The sequence below is a fragment of the Myotis yumanensis genome, unplaced genomic scaffold (genome assembly GCF_028538775.1).
Source record: "Myotis yumanensis isolate MYYU_CA2020_CCGP unplaced genomic scaffold, mMyoYum1.0.hap1 SCAF_7, whole genome shotgun sequence".
Lineage (NCBI taxonomy): Eukaryota > Metazoa > Chordata > Mammalia > Chiroptera > Vespertilionidae > Myotis > Myotis yumanensis.
This window is the reverse complement of record NW_027223758.1, coordinates 67,830,879-67,848,785: the sequence shown is the minus strand read 5'-3', so window position 1 is coordinate 67,848,785 and position 17,907 is coordinate 67,830,879. Positions and strand designations below refer to the sequence as shown.

Here is a 17,907-nt window from a genome sequence, read left to right as displayed (position 1 = left end):
GTCATGGCAACAAAGCTGCCGTAGGACCTTTTCCGGAAAGCTGAGTCAAGTATTTTTTTTTCCTTCTCTTTAATGATTTAATTCTGATGGGGATGTATTGCTAAACGCATCTCATCTCTAAACTTGGAACGATGACAGACAGCCTCTGTAGACTGAGTCCCCAGGGAAATGGTTCACCCTTGATCTGAGAGACCTTTCGGTGAGGTAGCAGGACCTTGTGATTCCACAGGCCTGGCCCACCAGCAGCCCGCTGCTTCCCACCCCCACCCCTCCGCCTCCCCAAAAGAAGCCTGGCTACGAAGGAGTTAATGTGGGCGAGGGAGGAAAGCTGCCTGGAGGAAAAGCACAGAGCAGTGACTCAGGGAAACAGCCTGGCACTGAGCAGGAAGCAGCAGCATTTTCCCCTCCTTGTGACATTTCACTGAAATCTTCATAATATGGGAAGGTCTACGGGTATTAGGAACCGAGCATGTAATTAGACGGTTCCCGAACCGGCGTCTTGTGCACCGCCAGAAATAATCCGCTCAGCACTTCCTAGATGCCCCTTACCTCAGGATACCCGGCCTCTTCGCTTTCCTGAGCCACAGTATTAACAGCTAAGACTTGCTTTTATTACATACAAGGTACCAGAGGCAGTGTTCAAAACGCCTTTCGTGTCCTTCCCTCTAAGTCATCGCCCCCAAGATCACACAAGTGGCGGGGGCTGGGATTTGGACCCAGGCAGCATGACCCGAGAGGCCCACGTGTGGCCTCATGCCAGAGAGAGCCTTGTCTCAGCTCTGCAGCAAGACGACTTCCTAATACAGGGACTACGTCTTCAGAGCACACTCTCATTTTGCCTTTTTCTTTCTCCGCTGCAGATGGTGGAATGGGGAGGAGGGAGGCGGAGGGAGGTTCCATAAGGAGCTCCAGGAACTGACTGGGAGAAAGATGGAAAATCGTGTTTGTCACTCGTCGATGGTGCGCACCAGTCTCTCAATGGCAGGCCCCAGGAAGCACATTCACCTCCCAACCTCCCGGTGGTGGCACCAGAACCTGGCCTAGGCCACAACATAGGCTGGGGGATCTCCACTGCCATCTGCCCTCCCCTGACACTCCTTTCCCATCTCCATCCAGGCCTCCCAGACACCCTGCACCCCACCCCCACCCACATCCGGAGCCTGAGTCACGGTGCTCGCCATTCCCCAAAGCCTAGGAAATGACACATCATTACAGAGAACTGTGTCCTCCAGAGAGAGAAAGGGCCACAGCTGAAAGGCTGAGTGCTTCCCCACAAAGACCAGCCTGTGGTGTGTTTTTGTGGGTGTTAAATTCCCATAATGATGTCGACAGCAAGGCCTACTAGGGCCTGAACGAAAAGAGAAACTGGTCAACAGGCATCATGGGCCACAGAAGTATGGTGACCAACCGTTGTTTGGCCAGAGATGGACAGATTCAGGCAAACCAGGATGAGTCAGTCACCCTACATGGAAGTCAAGGGGACACATGTTCTGACAGGCCTGATCTGGGTGGTGCTGACAGGGCGCCGCAGTGGCCGGGAGCCTAGTTCTGCTGCTGCCCACAGTGTGGCCTTAAGAAAAGGACTTAGCCTCTTTGCTTCCTCCTTCGGTAAGATGGACATCACAGTACCTAGTGGAGTATTAAAGGACTAAATGAGTTAATTCATGTGAAGCTCTTAGTTTAACACCTGGCCAAGAGTACGCACTCAGTACAAGGTAGCTATTTTTTTTAAAATCAACCATCATTCCTCCACATCTTCTTCCTCCTCTTCTACCACCCCTCCCTCAAAAACAGAGTTTGGTTTCTGTGGAATTGATGCCCCAGGTTCAAAGGTATAGACACGCCAAGCTACGAAGTGGAGACCGGAACCAGCCCAGGACCTTGTGGTTGATGTGAAAAGTCCAGGTGTCCTGGGTAACTGGGAAGGCAGGGTCAGAGGCACAGGCCAGCTCTGGCTCAGCACCAAGCAAGGGCCAGCCCTCACCAGAGCCTACTTCAAACATGACCACACGCTGTTCTCCGAAGCAGCAAAGCAGAGCCTAGTTAATCATTTCAAAGCCTTTCCCAAAGACACAGAGCAGGTACCCAGACGGGCCTCCCTCCCCAGGAATCTTCGGGCCCTCTCCAGCCAGTAATTACATCATCATGAAACAAAAGCCCTGAACTTCCTCCAGGCCCAGAACAGAAATGAGAAATCAGAAGCAAGGGGTGGGGGAGGGGCGTGTTTTTCTCTTAAGGTAGAGAATGCCCGAGTCAGGAAGAATACGAGCGAAAATAACTCTCGACCAAATCATTTGCTCACACAGAGTACCTCCTAGACCCGCAGACCCTTGGAGACAAGGCCACGGCCACCTTCAGAAAGCTCTCTCTGGCCTAAACCGGGCTTCTAAAGGGTCCTCCGGCCACACGTGAGTGTGAACTTCTCATCCAGATCAGGAAAAGGGGGGCTGGAGAAGAAATGAGGCCTTGGCAGGAAAGGGTCATTCTCAACGTGGGTAAATGTCAATGTACCAGGAATCCCGGGCACCTGGGAAGCAAGGCAAGCGAAGGGCAGGTAACCGTGGGAAGAGGGGCGCTTACCTGCCATTGAGAAAGCTCTGCTGCTCAGAGGGGCTAGCCTCTCTTTTAAAGCGAACAGAAGCTCACACACCGCAGACATTCCTGCTTCCGGATCCTCAGCGGCCTCTCCCAGGGGGAGGAGGAAGAAGCAGTGAGGACAGGCTAAGAGTCACCACTTACCAGGCCAGCCCTGGCCTCGTACGCACGGGTCTCCCAACGGGGCAAGGACACCCTCACCTCTCCGCACTCAGGCATGTAGGGGCAGGGCGGCGTGCCTCCGCGTCCCGGGCTTTCCGCTCTCATTTATCACCCTGGACAGACAGCAGCTCCTCTAAGCTGAACACTGACCGTCTCCGACCCTGCCCCGAAGAGCTATTTATTTCCCGGGTGTAATAAACACAGCCTGCATTTGTATAGCAGGGGGGAGTGTGGTGGTTTGTGAAGGTATTTTTAAATGATTGTTTGTTGTTTCATTGTCTTTAATTCTGCTGTACCTCTCCTAGAAATGAGAAAACCATCTTCCCACTGTTTATACAGTGGCAGGGTCTCTGTCTGTCTCTTGTCTGTCTCTCCCTGTCTGTTTCTCTCTCACTCTTCTCTCTCTCTTTCTCTCTCTCAATAATGAAGAAATGGTGATTAAAGGGAACACTCATATGTAAAAGGTGAACTAGCAAACCCTCCTGGCAGGACAGAAATTGCTTCACTCTAGGGGAAAAGAGGCTGATTTACAAATGAATTTCACTGTTTAGCCCTCAACAACGAGAGGCAATTGCAACCACCACAGCCCTCTCTCCCCCTCAGCTGGGACCAGGCCTTCTGGAAAAAATGACAACAGCTCAACAGGAATTTCCTGACTGGCGAATGCCAAGCTTTTTCAAAATTTGCAAAGAGCAGGGAGGCAGGACTCAACTCCCTACAAGAAGCCGCTGCACCCCACCCACGCCCTCCGCAGGCCCCAAAGGCTGCGTCCCTCGGGTGTACATACAAGGGCCCTTAAAACAGCCAAACCACCACAAAGAAAATGTGGAATAACCGGTTGCCTTTGGCCTTTGCATCACAGCTGGCTGAGGAAGTTTTGGCAGGAGGAGCTGGTTCTGCATTATTTATTCAGGCTGCAGAGACTTGGTGGGCCCCGCCCTCCAGCCCGGATCAGGTTCTAGAAAGCTCAGGTGCAGGTCGGTGGCTTTCAAATTGCAACGGGGAATTGCAGCATCACAGGGCCAATTCAGAAACAAAAAAACAAACTCTGCTGGCAGCAGCTGAAGCCGGGAAGTGGGCTGCGAGCAAAACAGGGAAATGCAGAGGCTTCAGGAAGGGGCAGATGAAGAAAGAGATGTCGCTAATAACCAGGCATCATTCCCCACATGTCCTGGGTGGGGGTCTGGCCTAAAGCCACCTTAGTAATGAGGACAAGAACATGCTCTACGACACCAGGGAAGAAGGGACAGGCCCTCTACAGGCACCTCGTCATGTTCCTTTGGGGAAGCAAAGATTTCAGACCCACAATCCCAGCCACATTACACTGGTCAAAAAGATGCCTATCCTCACCCAATATGGGGGGGGGGGGGGGGGGCCTCTAAGAATGTGTCCTGGGGCCCACAGACCCAGAAATGCCCAGAGGATGGTCCGCATAGCCACTGCAGCACGCCTTGTGGAAGCCGAAGATGGGAAGCAATTTCAGTGTCATCCATCGGGGACTGAGGTGCAAACACTCGTGATGCAGCCATAAAATGGAACAAAAAGGGAACCCCGTCTTTATGTAGTGCACAGAACAAAACCCAACTGAGCAAAGGCGGCCTGGGCTCTGGGCCTGCAAAGGCCTGCAGAAACCCCCAGCAAACAGGAAACACTGGGCTTTTTTCATCCTTTCTGATCACATTCACATACTGAGCGATGTAAGATCGTTTTTAATGGCTGTGGGGCAAATAGATGGTAACAGTTAATGTTTATGTAACTCTCGCTATGTACCAGGCACTGCCCCAGCCAGGGACCCATATCTGCATCCCGGCACCTGACACACAGATGGAGCTCAGAACATGCTCCCCCTCCCCACCCCAGACATCAACCAAGTGCCACTTTTAAGGGGCTCAGGTGTTTAAAGCAGTGGTTCTCAACCAGGTTCCCCAGGAGACCTTTGGCAATGTCTGAAGACATTTTTGGTTGTCACAACAAGGCAAATAGAGGGGGTTGCAGCTCGCATCTAGTGGGTAGAGAGGTCAGGGCTGCTGCTAAATACCCTACAGTGCGCAGAACAGTCCCATAGCAAGGAATGATCAGGCCCAAATTGTCAAAGATCCCAGGCTGAGAAACCCTGGTGTAAAGAAACTTCCAGTGAGCTGCCAGGCAGGTCTAACCTTGTGTAAATACACCACCCACGGAGGTATCTGTATCTATTAAGTAGGAAAATGATGCCCAATGTTTCACCTGGCAGCCTGACTTCAGATTTCAAAGAGAAGAAAACAATGGGACCAGTCAGTCACTGAGCAACTAACAGACACCTGGGCTACCTTGGGAACTGTCTGGAAGGTCCCTGCCCCTGTGGGAGGCAGCCAGAAACAAATAATGGTAATAATAGGTACCTTCTGTTGACCACTTATCTGTGAGGCACTGTTCTAAATACAATGATCAATTTACTTACTCCTCACCAGGTCAGGACTAAGTACCCCCATTTTGTTGATGAGAAAACTGAGGCCAAGGGGAAAACAAACCCATGATGAAGTGGCTAATAAATAGAGAATGAATATAGGCATATAGAATAAGGCACTGATGACACATGGACAGCAAGCAGAGCAGGAGAATTATTAAGAATTGGTGAATACATACTGGGGGAGAAGGGATAGCCAGGAAAATATTTTCTATTTCCTTCTCAAACTGGGCTCATGGGATTCACAGATATTGTTTCTTTCCTAAAACACTACTTTAGGAATCCTCCCAAAAATCCGTGAGGTAGGAATGGCCCTTTTGGATGCATTTGATAGGTGAGACTCAGACAGGCAAAGCTGGCATGCCGCAGGTCAAAGCAGCACGCTTCCCTGGGGTTGTGAGCCACCTTGTAACTCTCCATCACTAAGGCATGCATGCTTGGTGCTGGTCGCTGTTCAGTGTGTGGGCTCTGGAGCCTCACCACGAGGTTGGAACCCAAGCCCCACCACCTGCCAGCCGTGTGAACTTTAGCAAGTTACTCAGCTTCTCAATGCCTTAGTCAATTCAGCTGTGAGTGTTAGAATACTCCTAAAAGGGTTGTTAGGATTAAATGAGACAATACATGCAGAGTGAGCAGCGTCTGGCACAAAGCACCACCAGTTATTACCAATACTATTCCCCTGTGGGGGAAAGAGGAGCCAGGGCGGAGAAAAAAACAGTAACCCAGAAATTTCAAAGCCCTTTCCCCGAATCTTTTTGTATCTTCACCTTGATTTACACCAGCCTCGCTCTTTCCAGCCTGTTTCTGGAAAAGGTTCCCTGATGAGAATCACAAACTTGTTAAGCCCTCTCAGACAGGCACAGGCTCAACCAAACCAGGTTCTAAAGCCCTTTATTGCTCAGGATTTCACACAGATCAAAGCAGACAGGTCCAGGTGGCCCACACCCCCAGCGCCAGACTGAACGCCAGACTGAACTTCGGCCCCAGGACTCCTCCAGAGGCACTCTCCTCCCTACTCAAGAGGCTAGGAACGCCTGGGATGGAGCTGACCTCAGAATCCTGGTCACCTGCAAAATGCATTGAGAATGCCAAACCCTGCAGCGTTAGGATGAAAGCAATGCCTACGTGGTCCCTGGCACATCGCGAGTGCTCTGCAAGGGGTGTTCCTTCCCTACCCAACATCACTTCTGCCGGTTCAAATTCAGTCCAACCTTCACAGCTGCCACCTTGATTCAAGCTCCCTGCCCCTCTATAGCAGCCTTCTTCAAAACTACAGATAAGCAGTCCCTGCCCTGACCAGTGTGTCCAATGGTTAGAGCATCGGCTCACACCCCCCCCAAGGGTCACGGGTTCGATTCCAATGTCAAGGGCACATATCTGAGTTGCAGTTCACTCCCCACCTTCCAGTCAGGGAGCCTGTGGGAGGCAACCAGTTAATGTGTCTCTCCCGCATCATACATCAATGTTTCTCTCCCTCTCTCTCTCTCTCTCTCCCCCCCTTCTCTTCCCTCCTACCCTTCCACTCTCTCTGAAAAGCAATGGGGGAGGGAATATCCTCAGGTGAGGATTAACAAAAGATAAGAAGTCCCCTACATAAAACCCTCCAAGAGACTTAGACACCCAACCTTTTATGAAGACCTACAGTGCCCCCAGGGATCTGGCCCTGCTCACCTCTTCTCCTCCATTCACTTACCCCTACACATAATGGCCTCAAACAAGCTGAACTCATCTGCACTTGCTAGCCCTTCCATCTAGAATGGCTTACGCCTAATTTTCCCATAGTTAGCTGTCACCTCCCCAGAAAAACCTTCCCCTGACCACCCAGCCTCCACCCCCTTTATTGTATCATCTTTTTGTTTCTTCACTGCAGTCTTCTCTAGCTGGAAATGTTCGAAAATTGTGTTCTTTTCTGCTGGTTCACTTGTGTATAGCATCTCCTTCAGAATGTACGCTTGATCTCAGTTCTTCTTTCCCTGCTGGGGCCCAGGGCCTGGCTCAGGGCCCGGCTCAGACGTGCCCCCCAAATGCATGCACATCTGACCAGCTACAAGCAGGAGAGGTTAACAAAGCTTCGAGGTGTGCCGAGCAGACCTGACTCACAGGAAACTCCAGTTTTCCTTCCCCGGTCTAAGAATTTCTCGCAGCAAAGCCAGAAGGCAGGAGGGTTGTGAAGTCAACAGGGAAGATTACACTAAAGGCAGCCTAGCCATTTCAGGGTCCGAAAGGAACTAGAGCAGGAAATGCCCTTTCCAAAGGTACTCAGCCTTTCTTGTTTCTTGCCTAAAAGAGCCCATTTCTCCCAAAGTAGGGAATAAAGTAAGAATTTATGTCGTGAACGTGATGGGCCTATGCAGCTAATAAACACAATTACTGAGAACCAAAGGGAGAAAACTCAGGTGTTTTCAGGCCACCCATTTCCTAGCTCTCTCCATCCTTCCTGGGGAGGACTATTGTTTAAGATCACTTAGTGTTTAAAAAAGGAATGACTTTCTCTGGGGAAAACACTCTATCTCATGCTCCACACTGGGAGACCCCCACTGTGCTGGCACTTGAACCAAATTTTTTAGTCCTGATTCTTTGCCCCTTTTCTTATCAGACCCTTTTAAGTCTGAAGATCTCTTTTTAACGCCTCCCTTAATCCCTGAGATGAGTCTAGATTCGAAAGATTCCTATTTGTCAACAACTCTCACCAACTAGTGTATCTGGCCCCAACCCAAGAAATACAGTGGAGCCTTGACTTACGAGTTTAATTTGTTCCGTGACGGAGCTCATAACTCAAATTACTCGTATGTCAAATCATAAAGTGAACGAGTGAGACACGTGATGCTGGGCTGATGTTGTGGCGTTCACTGTGACGTTCGCTGCGCCAACTAGCGATGGGGTATCTGAAGCTGGCTCGTAACCCGAATTTTAGCTCGCAACTCAAAGCAAAAAATCAGCCGAGAGAGACGGCTCGTATCTCAAAAATAAAAAAACTCGTTAGTCGGGACACTCGTAAGTCAAGGCCCCACTGTAACAACCTGGTTGGAAAGACGGTCGAGATTAGTATGTGGGAATAGAAAGTGAGCCTTTGCCGAAACCGGTTTGGCTCAGGTGATAGAGCGTCGGCCTGCGGACTGAAGGGTCCCAGGTTCGATTCCGGTCAAGGGCATGTACCTGGGTTGCGGGCACATCCCCAGTGGGGGATGTGCAGGAGGCGGCTGATCGATGTTTCTCTCTCATCGATGTTTCTGACTCTCTCTCTCTCTCCCTTCCTCTCTGTAAAAAATCAATAAAATATGTTTTTAAAAAAAAAGTCAGCCTTACTCAGAACAGGACCCTAGTGATAGCTGACGAGATGGTCCAGTGGTCAAGGGAAGCGATCACCAGGAAGGATTCAGTCCAGGACAATGATTTTCAACCTTCTTCATCTCATGGCACACATAAACTAATCACTAAAATTCTGCAGCACACCAAAAAATATATTTTGGGCCAATCTGACCAAAAAATAGGTGTCATTTTGATTCATTCACACTGGACAGCTATTGTTGTATTGACAGTTGCCGTGGGTTTGTTTGTTTTGTGTGTTTTTTTTTATTTGACAATCTAATGCAGTGGTTCTCAACCTTGGCTGCACATTAGAATCACCTAGGAATCTTTTTTAAATTCTGATTTCTGGGCCTCATCCTCTGGAAATTCTGTTTCTTTGTTATGAGGTGGGGCCACAACATTAGTAACAGGATTTTAAAAAAGATTCCCAGGTGATTCTAATGTGCAGCCAAGGTTGAAAACCACTGCCCTAGAAGATCGATTTCCAGCTTCTCTTAAACAAGTAAACAAAGGAATCAGAAGATCCAGCCACACAGGCCCCCATTTCCACATGGAATAATCCTGGCAAAATTCCCCTTTGCCAGGGTCTCTATTATTCTTAACTCCCAGATAATTAAATCTAACCCTAAAAATCTCTCATATATAAATACATATATATTATATATATACATATATATTTTATTGATTTCAAAGAGGAAGGGAGAGAGAGAGAGAGAGAAACATCAATGATGAGAGAATCATTGATCGGCTGCCTCCTGCACGCCCCGCACTGGGGAATCAGGCCCACAACTCGGGCACGTGCCCTTGACTGAAATCGAACCTGGGACCCTTCACTCTGCAGACGACACTCTATCTCAGGTGAGGATTTTAAAAAACAGTAACATTTATTGAGCAGCTACTATAACATCACCAGACTCCTGTTTGTCAAAGAAGGGAGAGACCTGGTTCCCATATCACTCCAGGTGAGGAGACACACAGGTAAATTAATTTTACAATAAAGTGTTTTGAAGGCTGGGGAGAGGGCAAACCAGCATATCCTGTGGTATTTTCCTCCAGCCAGTGCCAAGATGCCAAAGGGCCTGACAGAAAGGCAGTTCAAGCGGGGCCTTGGTAAGAAATCCAACTTGGGAAGACAAGATTAGAGCCATGTTTTCTTTGCAGAACTTTTCAAAACAGAGCAGACTCAAGAGATGAAGCAAAATTCAGACCTCAACACAATACTCCTTTACTGAGCGTGTTCCATGCTGGGCCAGTCCCTGGCTAACTCAGTATCTTCACCTATAGCATCCAGCTCGGCACTCACAACAAATCCATTAATGCATTAAAGTAATTAAAGCTTTCCATGATGATGTGCTGCCTAAGGCTGCAGCCTCCAGGCACATATGGCTACGGAGCACCTAAAACATGGCTAGTGAGACTGAGGAACGAATTTTTTATTTTAATTAATGTAAATTTAAACAGCCACATACAGCTCCTGGCTAGTTGATTGGAGAGTGTAGCTGAGGAAGCTCAATATTTAACAGACAATGAAGCAAGCCTGGCAAGGGAGCAGGCCACTGTAGAAACCTCCACCCATCCTGAATGCCTCAAGGGCACAATGATTTGATGCCTAGCAACGTAATATGGACTTGACATTGATTCCTCCTTTAGCCGAGCCTGGAAATTCACACACCTTTAGCATGCATAAGAATATCTGATCAGAGCTGATGAGTGTACATTCATGGGCAATTTAAGGGACTTTCCAGGGTGATTTTGACTCTGGAAGGTAAAGGATTCCACTGTAGGAGGTATAAATGAAGGCTCCGCAAGAGGGGGGCCTGAGAAGGTGAGGGGAAGGCAGTCCTCAGGGAGAGCAGTCTGAAGCTGCAAAGCTGTGACTGGGCGAGGAGCAGGGCCCTGGCCACAACAGGACCAGCACATGGCCACAGGGGAGGGGCAGCAGGTTCCGCAGGGCCTTCATCTCCACTCAAGACCTCGGTCTTTAGGAGCCACTGGAAACATAAAGCAGGAGAACAGGATAATCCGACTGTGTTTTGGAAAGAGCCTACCAGAAGTGGCATTAATACCTCGGGAAGGAAAGAGATCAGAGGGAAGGGCGCCATTTCAGACAGTACCATGTCCCCAGGGAAAAAGAAAGACAGGCCACCAATCGTTTCTGAGAGAGCAAACATTTGAGCTTCGGTAATTATTCCCAGGCACGGATTATGCTGGAAAACAAAGCCATCTTCTCTAGCAGAAAGGCTTGTATACTTCCTTCTCCAGGAAAAACATTCTATCCATCTGGTAGACAAAGTCAAGTCGTTCACTCATTCATTAAAAATCAGTATTTGCTGTGCACCAACCAGAACAGGCACAGTGGTGGTAGAAAGGGCACAGGGAAAAATAAGATGAGCAAAAAAAGGCAGGACCCACCCTCATTTAGGTTAGAAGAAAAGAGAGAGGCCTATCTCCGAGGCATGCGCAAAGGCCCCATGGCCAGAGATGGCTCTTTTGAGAATCTGGAAGATCCATGCGGCTGGAACAAAGAAAAAGGGGAACATGGAGAGGGGAAGCTGGAAAGGTGGGCAGAGACCAGCCAGGAGGATTTTAGCATTTTGATCTTCACCCTAAAATCAAGAAAAAAGCACTTTAGAGTTTAAAGTAAGAGGGACTAGCCAGAAGAAATGACCTCTCAGAAAGACTGGGAGGCTGGGATGGTGAGACCAGCTAAAAGATTGGTGATAGCACAAAGAAGAGTGACATCTAGGATATAATATTCTAAGTAAGTGACACAGAAAGACAAAAGGACAGAAGAATAGAGGAGAAGTCCCATATCCACAGGCCCAGCCAGTGGCAGAGTGCTGGGGTATTTCATTGTGACGGAGGAGCAAGTGTTTTAGGGGGACCAGGAGGATAAGCTGGGAGGTGAAATCAGTGGATATGTTGCGTTTGAGACATCCATGAACAATAAATAGGTAGGCAGGGCAGGTGGGCAGCTGGCCCTCTGCATCATAACTTGGGAAAGATCTAAATTGGAAATAAGAAAACGTTGTGAGTCATAAAGCTACAGATGTGGGCAAGATCCCCCAGGGGAAAAACATGCTGGGGGAGATGAGGACAGGACCACGCTTTCGGCAACTCCAACATCTAAAAGCTGGAGAGAACGGAAGGTGCCAGGGGAACAGGAAGAAAACCAGGGCCACGGAGGCAGAAAAAGCCAAAGGAAGAGACGGTTCCCAGGGAAAGAAGGGTCAGCAGTGTCCAATGCCTGTAGGACAGTGGTTCTCAACCTGTGGGTCGCGACCCCTTTGGCAGTCAAACGACCCTTTCACAGGGGTCGCCTAAGACCATCCTGCATATCAGATATTTACATGACGATTCATAACAGTAGCAATATTAGTTATGAAGTAGCAACGGAAATAATTTTATGGTTGGGTCACAACATGAGGAACTGTGTTTAAAGGGCCACAAGGTTGAGAACCACTGTGAGATCCCGGAGGACGAGTACTGAACACCTGCCCCGGCAAGGGCAACATGGAGTCTTCGAGAAGCCTCAACAATCGCTGCTAATAGGGAGGGGCCGGGAAGAAGCCCCAAAATGCAGCTGGAAGAGGGAAAAAAAGATACACTTCTTATCAAACTAAGGTTGAAAACAGTCCATTGTAGTGAATAGCAGGAGTCACATCTGTAATAACAAAAGAGTACCATGCTTATTAGACCAGACATCTTCCAGACGCCCTTCTGAACGTCCTTCCTGACCAAGCTGGGGCCGGAGGGTAAGCCAGCCCAGGTCCCGGGTGCTGGAAGGAAGCTGGTGCTGGCAGCCGGGGGAAGGAAGGCCTACTCTTGCACGAATTTTCGTGCATCGGGCCTCTAGTAAACACATCACGTGGGTCAGGCTTCAAAAAACGAGGCAAGCACAGGCTCTGCACAAGTGAACCACAGAGCTACGCTGCACAGATGGTGCCGCCCGGGCTCTGAGAACAGATCCACAGTGGATGCTCTGCTGGCCAAGGGAAGGTAGAGACTTGGAAAGCCATTATCTGCCGTCTTCAGAGTTCCGGGCATTTCAGACCTTGTTGGGAGAGGAACAATCTGGTAGTTATCTAACGCACAAATAAATTCTTTCCGTTGCACAGCACACGCATGGCACTTCTTGGGCTGTAGGAGATGTAGACGAGCCAAAATAGAGTTAAAAATACTGATGCTCTTTTTTTTTTTTTTAAGAAAAATTCTCAGCACTTCTGCATTGCACTGTGATTTAAGAGTGTTTATGGTTATATTTTCTTAAAGAGTTTCCTTGGGAAAAAAAAACAACACACGACAGAAGGTCTCTAGCTCACCTCCATCCTCATAAACAATCCCTTTGTGAAACAGTCTTAATTTACATACAACAGTGAGAACGAGGCTCCTGTACTAATTAAGGTCTGGGACTGGTTAGCAAATTGCTATAATTGCATATTCTCCAGCATCCTGTCTCAGAAAACATACCCATACCCAGGCAAAGCTCAGCAAGAATGATACTGTTCAAGATTTTAATATCTTGGGCTTCCGCTGCATCTGTGCATGGTTTCCAAGTGGCTCATTCCCTTGTGCGGGTGACATTACACAGACATTTAAAAAAAAAAAGTTTCAGCTTTGGCAGCCTAGCATCCGCACACCACAATCATTACCGCAAAATGCACACATGGCAGGACCAAGACGCAAGCAGCCCAAACAGGGACGCCTTTGTATGGAGACGTGAACTCACAGGGTCCATCATTTTTCAGATTTCAAGTCCCCAGCCTTTGAGGGGCTTGTTCGGACTCATGCACGGGGTGACCAATCTCACGCAGAGAATGCAAACTGACAACCCTCGGCCACTCCTGAACCAGAGATGTGTTCTGTTGGGCTCATGCATCGTCTTTCAGAAAATGGGCCGCACGGACCATATTTCCATCAGGCGTTTTTACAGAAAAATATCCCAGTGGCAACACCCAGTGAGTCACATTCCTGCTGGTCAGGGATGCATCAGCTGGAGGCACCCTCCCCCTTCGGTGCAGACACTCTGCTATTCACCAAAGGCTCCAGAAATCCTAGATGCCAGCTACACTCACTGGCCCCTGCAGACACCAACTTGGAACCCTTGGGACAGAGCTCATGACCAAGTCCAAAGGTTTAAATTCAAAGATAAAACCTGATCCCAGTTCTCCACTAAGCCACTTCATTCGTCCCTGAGTCTCAGTTTCCCTAACTGTAAAATGGGACTAACAACACACCCATATCATCACGTGATCATGAGAATCAAATGAAGTCATCTGCATAAAATACCTGGCCCCTAATAAGCACTCGGAAAACATTCGCACGGCAAACACACTTGACATCTAGACGGTACTCCGGTGTATGCCTGAGCATCTTCCGCAGATCACTGCCCTCAGACACAAATGTCAACCTGACATCTTGAAAGCTCGATAGCTTGATCTCCCGAGAACTCAAAACGCTCGGTAAATGCCAAGGCTGGCGCAGCGACAACGACCGGCTTGGAAATTACTCAGTTCATAAGTGAGTACGTGTCCGGGGGAAGAGGGTGTCCCAACTAAAATTTGGTCAGAGAACCTGAAAGGTCATATGGACCAGATGTAGTAATAGGATGTGAGAATTTGAAGCCAATTATTGTCAGCATTTCTAAGTTTCCCAAGTAATACTGTTGCCAGTTTCCCAAGATGCCTGAGTAGTCACTTCATCTTCTGTTAAGGAATTATCTCTTCCCGGATGTGGGCAATTCTGGTGTCCAGACACCAGCCCTTCCCTGGCCAAAGTGCAGGCACATGACACTCTCCCTGGGTGAGACTCTCCCTGGGGACTTTGCCCTGTCGCTCCTGAGGAGGCTGTACACAGTTCCACTCCCCAGAGCAGTCCCAGACCTCCAGCCTTCCCATCGACCCCATGAGCCTACTGACCACCTTCCTCTTCCCCTTCCTCTCCAGTTAACCAGCGGCTGCGCACAACCAAAGAACCCAACAGGGATGGAGTCGTGTAGGACTGGAGCAGGGAATTCCCAAACCATGAGAAAAACGGGCTGCAGGATGAAGTGTGTATTCACTGAGCCCAGATCGCCACGCCTCGGATTTGGGAATGATTAGGACTGAGAGATCAGACTTCATCCCACCAGCCTTTGCAAACCTCACATTTTGACCATGATGACTTCAGCGCTCAGAACCCCAGCAACCCAGGCTCATAATCATCACTCCGGGCCTGTGTGTAAGCAATTTCCTTGCCTGACCCAAGAGGCTCTGTCAGGAAGGTTCCCTAGACACAGAGGCTGCCCCTGGATGACGGGAGCTCAGTTCCACACAAAGAAAGCCATCCAAGGCAGCCGCTGGGGAGAGAAAGGTCCCCTTCGAAACCAGGTGACCCCTTCTCCTGTTCACAAACTCCCCACTAGAACAGGGGCCCCAGACGCCCTGGGGGAAGCAGTCCAAACAGCTGCAGACCATCTTTCTCCAATGCCTCGGAGGCCCACAGGCTAAGAAGCTGGCCTGAGCCTGCCTGCCAGGTCACCCTACCCAATTCTTTGTTACCTGGGCACAGCTTCCGGATTCACCTCCAAGCCCTCCTCCTGGAGGCTGTAAGTGGGGGCAGTTGTAGAATGTGGTACGTAGGATCTCTACTAATAGGCTTACCAATGCAAACTCATGCCAGTTCATGCCAGTTCTAACCATGGCTAACATTTCTGAGCGCCCACCAAGTCCCAGGCACCATTCTGAGCACTATGTGTGAGCAAATTTAATCTTCACCGAAACCCTCTATCTTCATCATCCCCACGTATACGGGGAAACGGAGTCACAAAGAATAACCTAACGAGGCAGGGCACAAGCTAGCAGGTGAACCCAAGGAGCCTGGCTCTAAAAGCGAGGATTTTCTATGTCTTCATGCCGTCCTGCATCTCGAATGGAAGGGAGGGGTTGAGCAAGGGGGCCTAGGACATGAGGAGCAAAGGAGCCTACATCTTAGCAGAGAAGACCACCAACAAACAAATAAATAAGAATTACGGCCCTGACCGGTTTGGCTCAGGAGATAGAGCGTCGACCTGCGGACTGAAGGGTCCCAGGTTCGATTCTGGTCAAGGGCATGTACCTTGGTTGCAGGCACATCCCCAGTAGGGGTGTGCAGGTGGCAGCTGATCAATGTTTCTCTCTCATTGATGTTTCTAACTCTCTATTCCTCTCTGTAAAAAAAATCAATAAAATATAAAATAAAAAAAAAGAATTACAAGGTCATGGACAAGGGAGATGAAGAAAAAATCAGGAGTGATTTTGAGGAACCTTCTGGAATGCCGCAAATATTCAATTATCTTGCTCTGGGTTGTGGTCCCATGAGTGCACATGTATTGGAAGTTCATCCAGCTGTACACGGAAGATTTAAAATGTACCAGAAAACAGTAAACAAATGGCAGATGGTGGAATGCTACAGATAAGGGGAGAAGGCTGGAGTGATCCATGCGGTAATGGATCAGAATTGGAGACAAGTGTATGAACCCATTTAATTTGATATAAAGGAGAAATGCCTATAGATATGTGTATATAGATGGGCTAGGAACCCTTTTCCTTGCTGTCCGCTGAGAGGACATAGGAGCAAAGACTCATCAGTAGCAAGGAGCACACTGAGCACTCGGATCCTGGTTTCTAATGCCATTCTCCAATAAACGAAAGCAGGATTCCTTGGGCAAATGACCAATGCTAGGGCTGTGACAGGAAATACGCAAGATGAGCCTAAATTATCTTGTAGCGGCAGGAATTAAGAAAGTGTTCAATTAATCAATCAATCAATCAGTCAACCACCCAATGATGTCAAAGGGATACTGAAATGCTCCCAATGGCCAAAGCTGAAGTAATTTGAGAAACAAAGTAAATTAGTATAGGACTGTATAACCCAAAGTAGAAAATAATTGAGTCCATGATGATATAAATAAGTGATTGAATAAAGAAATGGGAAAAAGAGACAAATCTCCCATACAGAAGAATCCCAAGTAATTTATGTAGATATTCTGGCCTTAAGGAGGAGGAATATAACTCCCCACTCCATGTGAGCTGGGCATTGTGACTTCCTTCTAAAGCATACAGTGTGGAAGGGGAGAAAACTGACAAACGCTACCTGAGCATCTGTGGTCAAGGTCAACATAATCCGTTTACAATGTGTGCCCTTAATATGATGTGATGAAATGGCACTTTATTCTGTGGTCTTCTTCCCCAAAACCCCATTATTCCAGTCTACTCCAGTCCAATGTGAAAAAAAACATGAGATAAATCCCAGTTGAGTGACACCGTACAAAATACCTGACGAGTATTCCTCAACATTCTCAAGGTCATCAAAAACAAAAACAGGAGTTGTTAGAGCCAAGACAAGTCAAAGAAGACGTGTAACTAAATATAATGTTGTATCCTATGTGGAATCCGGGGACAGAAAAGGGACTTTAGCCCTAGCCATCATTGCTCAGTGGTTAGAGCACCAGCCCGCACACCGAAAGGTCTTGGGTTCAATTCTTGGTCAAGGGTATGTACCTGGGTTGTAGGTCAGGGTGCATGCAGGAGGCGACCAATCGATGTCTCTCTCTCTTTCTCTTCCTCTCTCCTCCCTCCCTCCCTCCCTTCCAAAATCAATGGAAAAAATATCCTCTGGGGGGGATTAACAGGGGAAAAAAGAAAGAAAGAAAGAACAGGGACCTTAGTGGAAAAACTAAGGAAACCTGAACAAAGCATGGACTTTAGTTGGTAATAACATCAATATCGATGGGTTTCTTGTGACAAATGAAACATACTAATGCATGAGGTTAATAATAGGAAAACTGGGGGGGGGGGGGGGCGTTTGATTTGAGAACACTCTGCACTATCTTCACAACTTATCTGGAAATCTAAAATTAGAAGTTTGTTACTAAAAGTAACAGAAAATGATGAACCGGCTCCTGTGGACTGCGTGGCCACTAAAGGCCTAAGGAGATGGTGTCGGAGATGAATCTGAGATGAGAAACAGGCAGCAGGACCCAGGGCACCATGTTCCCAGCAAAGGGCACAGCACACACGGGGCCCTGAGGAGAAAACAGAGGGGAAAGGGGCCCGGACGCTCAAGTGGAGTCAAGGGGAGGAAGGGGAGGAGGTAAACGGAATGTCACGAGGTGAACAAGCCGGCTCGGGGAGGGAGGGCATAGTGGCCGCAGCCTGGAGCCTCAGGGCACTGGAAGGTCAGTGGAAGGACTCAGCAAGATGGGACAGATCTGACCAATGCTTTTTTGATCGCCCTAGCTGTTATAGGAGGAGGGCTGGAGTGGGGTAGATAAGAAAGAGGGGCAGTGGTCACCCCATAGTGGTCACACTTCATGTATCGGTCAGAGGAAGATGCCACCTGGTGAAGAGCTAGGATGTCTAGGGAGGTGTAAGAAG

General features: G+C 48.6%; 1 protein-coding gene across 21 annotated transcripts in view; it reads right to left on the bottom strand.

The window, feature by feature from the left end:
* The window catches only part of ZMYND8 (zinc finger MYND-type containing 8), a 110,224-nt gene that overhangs the window by 81,019 nt on the left and 11,298 nt on the right, over positions 1-17,907 (bottom strand). Inside the window, exon 1 of one of the 21 annotated variants that reach the window (XM_070420801.1) lies at positions 2,740-2,775. The exons of 19 other annotated variants lie outside the window; for them this stretch is intronic. Coding sequence is in view for 1 of the 2 variants with exons in the window: in XM_070420785.1 (XP_070276886.1) it covers positions 2,581-2,659 (79 nt within the window). In the remaining variant the exon portion in view is untranslated. Of the gene's footprint in view, positions 1-2,580; positions 2,716-2,739; positions 2,776-17,907 lie in introns of those variants that run through there. One more of the 21 variants, XM_070420785.1, reaches the window with a different exon arrangement.